Raw genomic sequence first — 12,165 nt, 5'->3', positions numbered from 1 at the left:
CTTTGAAAAGGGAAAAAAATCCACCACCCTGTCCAAACTTTAAGGATACCGGGTGTCAGATTTGCATAATCCATATGCACAACACGTTGGCCTGTTTCCCTCGCTCGAAAGCTTGACAGAGCCCCTGCGCGTAGCTACGGTTGCTAAGCTACGATTGGTTACGATTTGGGTGTGGCTTAGCGAAGGGTCAATTCCATGTCAACAGCTCCTTTAGAAATATTATTCCCAGGAAAAAACATGATGTGTTCAATACTCCCCCCCCACTGTAAATAACCACCCCCCAATGAAAGATAGCTTCATATATATTCATGTGTCAGGATCTCAGGACTTTATTGAGCAATAAAAAATATACACCAGTTAAAATAGTTTCCTTATTTTCATTCGTTTTTTTCCCATTTGTTTTGTTTCATTTTCTTCTCAAAATCATTGTCTTGTTGGGATTCAGAGCTCCGAACATCCAAAAGAAAACGAGAGAAAAAGGCAGTCAGTCAGTCGTTACAGCTGTAGAGTTACAAACATCTCAGTGTATCGATGAAACCATGACACGGATGTCTAAAAAGAGCTGAAAGGTTGAGTTTTTAGCATTGGTTAGTGCAGTTTTCTCAGAAACACTTATGTCTGCTTCTCTGACTCTGCTTTTTCAGTGGATTCAGACGCCGTCTCAATATCCTCTCCATAGAGTTCTGCAATTTTCTCAAACTTTGGACCCCAGTCATCGAGAGATTTGTAGTCCAGTTCAGAATGAGCTCCAGGCGACCCGAGCGAGCTGATGGAGCCGACTGGAGAACCTTGACCCTCATAAGCATAGGTTTGTAAGGAATCGTAGGGTGGTACACTAGTGTCCTGGTCCGCCTCGGACACCCTCTGTTTGATAAACTCACCCACATCCGTCTCCTCGTCTATGTCCAGGGACGAGGGGCTGAGGCGGCTCCGGATTGGCCTCCGGGATGACCATGGCCGGATGCACTCAGGTTGGACATCCCGGCGAAACTTGAGCTCCTCGGCAGCAGCAGGGTTTCGTAGAGCGATGATGTCAAAAGCTTCGGTGTCCTCTTCACCTCCTCCTTCATCATCATAAGTCACCACGTTCTCCCGGATGTCCTCCTCTGAGATGATCAGCGGCTCTTTTTTGCTTCTCCGTAATGTGATGAAGAGAATCACGATGGCTGTGAGGAAGAAGAACAATGGTGATTATGTAATATATACAGTTTAAGTCAGAATTATAAGCCCTCCAGAATTATTAGCCCCCCTCTATATTTTGAATCCAATAGAGAATACTATAAGATTATTTCAACACATTTCTAAATATAATAGTTTTATTAACTATTTTATAATAACTGACTTCTTTTATGATTGCCATGATGACAGTAGATAATATTTTACAAGATATTTTACAAGATACTAGTATTCAGGTTAAAGTATTGACCTTAAAATGGTTTTTAAACTGCTTTCATTCTAGCTAAAATAAAACAAATAAGACTTTCTGCAGGAGAAAATATATTATAGGAAATACTGTGAAAAAATCCTTGCTTATAATTTGACTTCAACTGTGTGAAAGGGATAATTAAACAAACACTCCACAATTTTGAGGGGGAAATAGGCTCATTTTAAAACTCCCAATGTTGAATCCATTCAGCCGATCTCAATGTCAAATGAGAGATCTTTTAGCTAAGCTTAGCATAAATCATTGAATCAGATTAGACCATTAGCGGCTCTTTTTAGCTTCTCCGTAATGTGATGAAGAGAATCACGATGTCTGTGAGGAAGATGAGTATTTACGATTATATAATGTTTATGTAAGTGATAATTAAAGGAACACTGTACTTTTTTGGGGGAAATAGGCTCACTTTATAACTCCCAAAGTTGAATCTATTCAGCCGATCTCAAGGTCTAACAGGAGATCTTTTAGCTTAGCTTAGCATAAATCACTGAATCAGATTAGACAGTTAGCGGCTCCTTTTTGCTCTCCGTAACGTGATGAAGAGAATCACGATTTCTGTGAGGAAGATGAGTAATTACAATTATATAATGTATATGTAAGTGATAATTAAAGGAACACTGTACTTTTTGGGGGAAATAGGCTCACTTTATAACTCCCAAAGTTAAATCTATTCAGCCGATCTCAAGGTCTAACAGGAGATCATTTAGCTTAGCTTAGCACAAATCAGTGAATCAGATTAGACCATTAGCGGCTCTTTTTTGCTTCTCCGTAACGTGATGAAGAGAATCACGATTTCTGCAAGGAAGATGAGAGTAATTACGATTATATAATGTATATGTAAGTGATAATTAAAGGAACACTGTACTTTTTGGGGGGAAATAGGCTCACTTTATAACTCCCAAAGTTAAATCTATTCAGCCGATCTCAAGGTCTAACAGGAGATCATTTAGCTTAGCTTAGCATAAATCAGTGAATCAGAATAGACCATTAGCGGCTCTTTTTTGCTTCTCGATATAAAAACTGCTTTTATTCTAGCTGACATAAAACAAATAAGACTTTCTTCAGCTACACGTAAGTCTGTTCATTCATAAACTCTGCGTGAAGTGAAAGTAAAAGTCTCTCTTTGTGTATTTTCATGTGAACTATTTAATATATCCTCATAGTCATCCAAATTAATGTCCTGTAAGTGTTTTATAACGGATGTGTGCCCATACAGAAGGATCTAGCGAGGCTCAATGGTGTTTCTGCCATAGAATGTAAAATAAACTTGCATTTGAGCTTCAGACATGCTCTGGCAGAGCTGTTCACTGTTCATGTCAACGATCTCCCATTAATATTCAGCTGCAAACTCAACCTCTATCAGATCGACGCATTTCAACAGATTTAGGGTGTTTTGCTGTATTTTACATTCGCCTGTATAGTTTTGAATAGTATATATTTAGTAGATAATCAGTCAGTCTAGTTTAAGGAGAAGCTGATCTTTTGCTATCTCCCTGTTGACCTGTGGTTCTCTTTGAGTCTGTGTATGTTTTTCAAGTCAGAATTATTAGCCCCCATGAATTATTAGCCCCCTTGTTTATTTTTTCTCCCAATTTCTGTTTATTGGAGAAAAGGTTATTTAAACATATCTAAACAAAATAGTTTTAATAACTCATTTCTAATAACTGATTTATTTTATCTTTGCCCTGATGACAGTAAATAATTAATAATAATATATATAATATATAATAATAATATATACATATATATATAATATAAAAAAAAATATATAGTTTTAGGGTGACACAGGTAGTGCTGTCGCCTCACAGCAAGAAGGTCGCTGGTTCGAGCCTCAGCTGGGTAAGTTGGCGTTTCTGGCGTTGGAGTTTGCATGTTCTCCCTGCATTCGCGTGGGTTTCCTCTGGGTGCTCCGGTTTCCCCCACAGTCAAAAGACATGTGGTGCAGGTGAATTGGGTAGGCTAAATTGTCCATAGTGTATGTGTGTGCGAATAAGTGTGTATGTGTTTCCCAGTGATGGGTTGCAGCTGGAAGCTGGAGTTGGCGGTTCATTCCGCTGTGGCGACCCCAGATTAATAAAGGGATTAAGCTGAAAAGAAAATGAATGAATGAATATATAGTGTTAATATATAATATATGTTCTATAGTTTTAGTATTACATAATATAAATAAAAAAATCTATATAATTTAAATAAAATTGGTGGGCCTTCAAAAGTTGATTGGAGAAAAAAGTGGGCCCCGAAATAAAATAAGGTTGAGAACCCCTTTAACAGAATATGAATCATATTTTTTCATAGCTTTTATGGATCTTAAATTATTAAAATAAATTTGAATGCAGATTTGGACAGGTGGTGGTGCTAGAGAGATCAGGTTAAAAACTCCAGATTTGCTGTGGTTAATGTTCAGAATGTCCTCTATCTGTGTGCCAAATTTCAGAACTTTCCTGCAAGTAGTTCTGAGCGTTCATAAACTCAATAGCCGAAGAAGAACAAAACTAACAATTACAACAGATGTCTACACATCTTCAGTGTGTGGCATGTGAAAATAAAACAGCATGAGGATTCTCATTACATAAACAAACACCTTTGGAAAAAAAAAAAACAGCATTACAATTAAATCGAATGCATGTCATCGTCTTCGAAAATGATGTGAAATGAGAAACGGCCAAAATCAACAGGAACGGAAGATAATTGCTTTGTGTTTATTAAATATCATCGGGGGCAGTGGGGAATTTTTTTGCTAGGAGATTGAAGGTTCATAATGTATTCGTGTCAAGTCCTGGAAAACCAAAAAATTAAATAAATAACTACAAATAATTTATCAATGTTATTAACGCTGAATAATTTCTCCAGGGAACATTACGGCAATACGGCAGATATGTCACGCAGTGGGAGACGTGCGGCACATTACCAGGATGAGGGAAAAGCAGGTGTGAAGCATCGTCAATGCATGAACAAGCAAACACATCAGGGGCCAGAGATCAGTGCAATGAATGATGATTCTTTCATTTCCCATTAGAACGGAAAGAGCCACGATAAATGAGCAGCATGTCGATATCGCACATTAGTCTAGATTAGTTTTCACTTCACTGATACACTATTAGCTGAAACCACTGCAGCTTTATGAAAGCACTTTTTCATGACCTCACCTTTAACAGCACACGTGTGGAGCTGAAATGAAGAATCTAACATAGTACTTCTCCTTCTGTGATGTGTAAGATCACGGTAATAACACAAGACTCCATCTATTCAGTTAATGCTGCTAATCTCAACTGCTCAGTGGGAAATATCACTGAAGATTTAAATGAAAATACATCCTTCCTTCCTTACTATGCTGTTCATTCATCCATGCATCTATCCATCCATCCTTCTTTCCTTCCGTTCTTTGTTCTCCTTCCATCCATCCATTCATCTATCTATCCCTTGCTCCTTTCTTCCTTCCTTTCTTCAGTTCTTTGTTGTCCATCCATCCATCCATTCATCCATGCATCCCTCGCTCCTTCTTTCTTTACTTCATTCAGTTCTTTTTTGCCCATCCATTCATCCATCCATTCATCCATCCATTAATCCATCCCTTCATCCATCCATCCATCCATCCATCCATTCTTCCTTCATTCATTTGCTGTTCTTCCATCCATCTATCCTTCCTATGATGTTCATTCCTCAATTCATCCATCGTTTGTTCCTTCTTTCCTTCCGTTTTTTGTTCTCCAAACATCTATCCACCCATCCCTTTCTCCTCTCTTCCTTCCTTCCTTCCTTCCTTCATTCCTTCCTTCTCTTCTTTTAGTTCTTTATTGTCCATCCATCATCCATCCATCCATCCCTCCATCCATCCTTACATCCATCCATGTATTCTTCCTTAATTCCTATGCTGTTCATCCATCCACCCATCCATCCATTAATCCCTCCATCCATCCATCCATCCATTCTTTGTTCTGCATCCCTTATTTTCTTCAGTTCTTTGTTCATCCACCCACCCATGCATCCATCTATCTGTTCTTTGTTCTCATCCATCCATCCATTCATCCATCTTTACATCTTTCCTTACTTCTATGCTTCGTTCTCTATTCATTCATCCATCCACCCCTTTCTCCTCCCTCCCTTCCTTCAGTTCTTTATTGTGAATTCATCCATCCATTCATCCAACCATCCGTTCTTTTGTTCTTCATCTATTCATCCATCCATCAATCCCTCCTTCCTTCTTTCCTTATTTTCTTCCTTCAGTTCTTTGTTGTCCATCCATCCATCCATCCATCCAACCAATCATCCGTTCTTTTGTTCTTCATCCATCCATCCATCCATCCATCCTTCCATCCATCCATCCTTCCTTCCTTCCTTCCTTCCTTCCTTCCTTCTTTCCTTCGCTGTTCATCCATCCATTCATTCATCATCCATCCTCCTTTCTTTCTTTACTTTCTTTGTTCTCATCCATTCACCCATCCTTCCCTCCCTCCTTTCTTTCTGTCTATACTTATTTTGTTTCCATCCATCAATCTTTCTTTCTTTCTTTCTTTCTTTCTTTCTTTCTTTCTTTCTTTCTTTCTTTCTTTCTTTCTTTCTTTCTTTCTTTCTTTCTTTCTTTCTTTCTTTCTTTCTTTCTTTCTTTCTTTCTTTCTTTCTTTCTTTCTTTCATTCTTTCTTTCTTTCTTTCTCATCCATCAATTTTCCATCCATTTCTTTCTTTTTGTAGCAGGAAATATGTCTTTCTGCGTGAAACTGTCTCAGTAGCTTCTTGTAAGATCTGCTCTTCATTTGTATGTGCCTACCACCCTATCCTGTAAACATCATAATCCATATCTAAACAGAATGCCAGCACTGTTAAATTAGGCAATTGTGGCATTAGATGCAAAGATAACAAAGCATATTGCAGTCTGTTGCATGAATATCGCAGGGCAGCAACACACCATTGTGTTGCTCCACGAAGAACACGAAAAGTGACACATTCTGCTCCGTGTTTGCTAACAAACAAGCAGCTCTCGGTTTCCTCGATGTAATCAGCTCCACTAAAGCCAGCCAATCCTCCAAGCAGATTTGTGGAGTGGAAGCAGGGAGATTTTATCAACATTTTATCAACAAGTAGATTTTTTGTTACCAGGAGCAAACAGAGGCGTGTTTGAGCAGAGATGTGAGAGCAACATGTAGCATGAGCAGCTATATTTAGCCCCGGCAGCTGTTAGGGTGAGTGCCAAACTCTCTCTCGCTTTTGAAAAGGAAAGAGCATCACAGCCATGAGGTGAGACCAACCCATTCATCCAGAGAGAGAGAGAGAGAGAGAGAGAGAGAGAGAGAGGGAGAGGGAGAGTGAGAGACACACACATATGCACACAACAAAAACACACCCATGCGCAAACATTTGCATGTGCACACACACTCACAAAATTGATGTTTGCTGTTTGTTAAAACTACTTAAAGAGCCCCATATTAGCCCCAGAGTTTCTGAAAATGACCTTCCATGTAATGTGTAACACAGCTCCAAGTGGTAAAATATCCAGCTAAGGCTTAAATCTGAAAGTGCACAGTGTTTAAAATGATTGATTCATTTATAAAAGAGTCGACTCATGGTGCTTCAAATGAATCATCTTGATAACGAGTCTTTAGCTGTTTCGGTGTGACGTTGATACGAAACTTAAGCCCCCACCCACAAACATTGTAGCAGATCCCGGTTAAATGAAGTCATGAAGACGCTGTGCTCAGCTGGATATTAATGGAAGTGTGAGGGGAAAATTTGTGTTATTTTCTCTACCCAAAGATGAATCTGTGAAGAGTCAGAGGTTGAGGTTTATTTTTGCAAAAATACCTCAGCACTATCGACTCAGCCTTGTGCTGTGTTCCCTGGAATCTACACACTTACAACGGGGGATTCGTCAGCCGTTTGGTAAAGGAAGGATCAGAAAAGACTGTGATGGGTCTTTTCAAAAGACTTCAAAAGACTTGATGTGTGGGATTTGTCAGAACTCGACAGGAACTTTATCAGTTCACAGTTCATGGATCAGTTTCTTCCTCCATTTCACAAATGTAAGTAAGTGCGATTAAAATGGTTGCCTCCTTGTTTTCTCTAGCTTGCAAATTATTAATTATATTTTGCTATGTGTAACTGGTTGTACTGTATCTGGTTGTAGTAGGTTCGGGGGTGAGGTGTCTGAATAACACTGTTGAGAACCGGGTACTGTGTACTGTGGAGTTAGTAACTACTATGAAGCGTGTTTCGGGCCGCCGCTGTAATCGGATCCTATACCAATGTTGGCGACCCGGGGGTTTCATAGACCGTACCAAAATGCTGAGGACCGGGGTTGTGGGTGGTTGAAATTACAGGAGCTTTCCGGGATAAATAACAAAACGGGAGGGTGGTGGGAGATGCGTCTGAAATAGGGGAGACTCCCGGGAAAAACAGGCAGGTATGCTTACACTTACACTATGCACTCTGACTACTTCAATATTGTTGATAAACCGTTATGAGCATTTCACTCTGTCTCGCACTCTGTTTCACTCTGAATGCTGTCGACCAATCACAACAGGCTGTCATCGGTACAGTCAGCGCAGATTAGCTTCGTGCTGAACAAATCGCTGAAATAATTAAGTAAAAATAAATGCATATTATAAGACAATGAAAGTGTTTTTTTGACCTTGCATGCATATCAGCCTGTTGTTGGAGACCCTTAAAACCAAAACATGAACCTTTTTAATGCATAATAGGGGCTCTTTAATTAAAATCAGCTGAGACAACACAATTCTTGAGGTTTTATTGGGGACAACTTAATTGTGTTCATTCATTCATTCATTCGTTTTCTTTTCAACTTAGTCCCTTTATTAATCTGGGGTCGCCACAGCAGAATGAACCGCCAACTTATCCAACATATGTTTTTTGCAGCGGATGCCCTTAAAGCTGCAACCCATAACTGGGAAACATCAAGGATCAATTTTAGGCCCTTTGCTGTTTATAATATACATGCTACCCCTGGGAGACATTATTAGAAGACATGGGAAACCTGATGAGATGTCTGAACTGTCTAAGCTAACTGAGTGTATTAAAGATGTTAAAGACTGGATGACCAACAATTATCTTCTCTTAAACTCAGACAAAACAGAATTATTACTTATTGGGCCTAAATCCTGTACACAGCCGATCTCACAACTCGACCTACAATTAGTAGAATTGGATACAAAGTTAGCGTTAGCTCTACTATAAAAGATCTGGGTGTCATATTAGACAGCAACTTAACTTTTGAACATCATATATCCCATGTCACAAAAACTGCCTTCTTTCATCTGAGAAATATCGCTAAGTTACGACAGTGGTATATATATATATATATATATATATATATATATATATATATATATATATATATATATATATATATACTAACGGTCGAAGGTTTGGGGTCAGCTTTTTTTTAATTAAAATTTTTTTTTAAATTACTCTGTTCATCAAGGCAACATTTATAAAATTAAAAATAATTGTTAAATATTTATTGAAGTTTTAAATAACTGCTTTCTTATTGTGTGTAGTTTCAAATTAAATTATTACTCCAGTCATTATTGCTTTTATTACTATTACCATTAATAATAATAATAATAATAATAATAATAATAATAATAATAATAGTAATAATAATAATTAAAAAAATAAAATAAAAAAAAATCTATATATATATATATATATAAATAATAATAATAAACATAATAATTAAATATATATTTATATATATATATATATATATATATATATATATATATATATATATATATATATATATATATATATATATATAAATAATAATAATAATAATTATTATTAATATTAGAGTGATTTCTGAAGGATAATGTGACTGTTTAATGGAGTAATGAAGCTGAAAATTAATCTTTAAAATCACTGGAATAAATTACTAAATTAAATAATGAACTACTTTTGATCGGTTATTTTATAGTGCAATAACATTTCACAATTTGTACTATTTTTGATGAAATAAATGCATCCTTGGTGAGCAGTAGAAGATTATTTTAAAAGTATATATATATATATATATATATATATATATATATATATATATATATATATATATATATATATATATATATATATATATATATATATATATATATATATATATATATATATATATATATATATATACACCAAAGTACTGTATCTCTCAAATTGTTAAGGCAATTGTTCTTTCTTATCTAGATTATTGTCCAGTGGTATGGTCGAGTGCATCAAGTAAAGACTTAGATAAATTACAGTTAGTCCAGAACAGAGCTGCACGATTCATTTTACACTGCAATTGAAGAGTTAATATTATGAAAATGCATAAAACTTTAGGTTGGTTATTGGTGAAGGATAGGGTAATTGTTTCTCTGCTGTGTTTCATAAGAAATATTTCTGTGACAAGAGTTTCAAGTGTATTGTACTGTCAACTTTTGTATAGTAATGCTAGTCATCATTTTAACACCAGGCATGCATTAAAAGGAAATCTTTTGCTTCCCAATTTAAAAAATAATGCAAAGCAATGGACTGGAATGTATAGAGGAGTGAAAACATGGAATGAATTGCCATCAGACATTACATGCTTTGTAACAAGTAAAATGAGGTTTAAAAAATTGTTTAAGAAATATTTAACGGAACAATATTAAGTAGATTGTTGATCTGGATGTTATGTATGAATTTTGTATTTTAATGTTTTTATTGGTTTTGTTGATATGTATTAATGTAATTTTGTGTTATGTTTGATAGACCCCAGGAAGAAGAGCCACTACATTGGTAGTGGCTAATGGGGATCCTGATATAAAATAAATATAAAAAATATATATTTATTTATTTATCTTTACAGTGATTTTGTATGTATAAACAGATTATTGTATATAATCATTTGACTGTTTTACTCTTTGCTAATGTGATCTGTCATGCTTTGGCATTATTTAGCAAGACATGCCAATGAAGGTCTTTTGAATTGAATTGAACTGAACTGAGAGAGGAAGAGAGAGAGAAAGAGAAGGCCATAGAATAGTAGAGGTGGTAATGTGCATGAGAGAGAGCACTATTACACATGCTGCTCACTTCCTTGAACTCACACCTTTAATACAAACCTGTCGACAGCTCACTCTCTGTCTCACACGCCTTTCTGTTCACAGATTTCATTACTATTTCCCATATCTGCTGTTCCGCTGCACTGTACGCCATTCGACATTTACCACAGCCCTTTCTCCAAACTATCCCTTTTATAACCTTCCTCTGCACTTCTCTGTCTCTGTGGGGGGTGGGGGTGGGGTTGTGATGACTATTAATTTTACTACTTGGTATTATAATACTTAATATAAATGAATTAAAAAGGTTAACTATGCAAGTAAACAGTGGATTGTTCTGTGGATTGGATTGCCTTAATATATTGTATATATAACACTGGCCTTTAAATAAATTAAAAAAAACAGCTTGTTCTTTATATAAAAGACATAAGAAAAACTATACAAGACTTGAGCTTTAAATAGGAAAATTATTGATACTCTTTTTTTTTTTTTTTTTTTTTTTACTAAATGCTAATGGTCTAATCCGATTCAATTCATTATGCTAAGCTAAACTAAACATTAACCTGCCAGAACAAGAAATCAGATGAATGGATTAAAAAAAAATGGTTCAAGTCAACTATTTACCTCTAGGAGAAAATGGTGTATTGTTCATTGATTCCACTGATTGATTAATAGAATAACATAGATTTTTTTAGTTTAGTGAGTGTTGTTTACGAGCGGAGGTGTCAATAAGCGGGGGTAAATTAGGATGATTCTAAGGGCCCATGCACTTTGGTGACCTTTCGGGAGATCTGCTTTATTAGTATTATTCTAGCAGGGGATTAGGGCATTAGCAGTTGTAGCCAAACCTCAAATTTTCTCTCATAGGGCCCAACATTTTTAGCGCAACCCAAGTTGATGACCCCATTATTTGTTCTGAATAGTTAAACTGATCATAGCTTGTCAGAAAATGTATTTTGTTTATTTGATCCTGTGTATAGTCTGTCTCAGGTGTTATGTATAGTTAAGTATTTATAGTATATGTATTAACTGATTTTGAGATCCATCATTTCACACTGAGGACTCTGTCTATTATATGCAACTATTACAGAGATTCAAACCCTCACTGAAACTGTTCCAGAAAGAAAAAAGATGCACTCAATTACTGGGGGAGGAAAAAAAAAAACAATGAATAAGAAAATCAGGGCAAATTTTCACACAGTGATACCAGTAAATATCCAGAAAATTTGAACGAATTTGAATGACTTTACTGGTCAAAAAAGCACTGTTCACACAGGAAAGAACCATTCACACATCCATTCCAAAATACTGTTTAATTCTGACATCATTAACCAGAAACGACCTCTAAACGGCTGCGCTTGTATTTGTAAACATAGAAGGGGTCGGGCTTTTGTTGATGGTTTCACTTTTATTTAAAGTTTTAGCATTCGTGCTGCTGCTTTTGTCCCAGAGACATTTAAAGGCAGAAGTGTGAACCGCAGCTAAATGTTTACACATTTGACTACATTACAAATTCTGTGGATAGATAAGTATTGTGAACAATTTCGATATGGAGGAAGACTTTCACATGTCGAGATGTACATTATATGAGTGTGTGCTGGCGCTCACTGGAGCACTCCATGTGCACACACATCAAGCAACTGAAGCAGAGCTTGAAGGTAAACTAACAGCGATTTATCATAAGCATTTAAAAAGATTTT

The 12,165-nt window shown here is 36.3% G+C and overlaps 1 protein-coding gene across 1 annotated transcript in view; it reads right to left on the bottom strand.

Annotated features, from left to right (window-relative positions):
* Positions 1–322: 322 nt before the first annotated feature.
* LOC130238114 (cadherin-18) overlaps positions 323–12,165 on the bottom strand; it is a 212,553-nt gene continuing 200,710 nt past the window's right edge. Inside the window, 1 exon segment of the mRNA XM_056469021.1 lies at positions 323–1,166. Within this exon segment, the coding sequence (XP_056324996.1) occupies positions 613–1,166 (554 nt within the window). The 3' untranslated portion in view covers positions 323–612.

This window comes from Danio aesculapii, chromosome 12 (genome assembly GCF_903798145.1).
Source record: "Danio aesculapii chromosome 12, fDanAes4.1, whole genome shotgun sequence".
NCBI lineage: Eukaryota > Metazoa > Chordata > Actinopteri > Cypriniformes > Danionidae > Danio > Danio aesculapii.
Note: the sequence above shows the minus strand (reverse complement) of the source record. Positions and strands in the feature narration are given on the sequence as shown.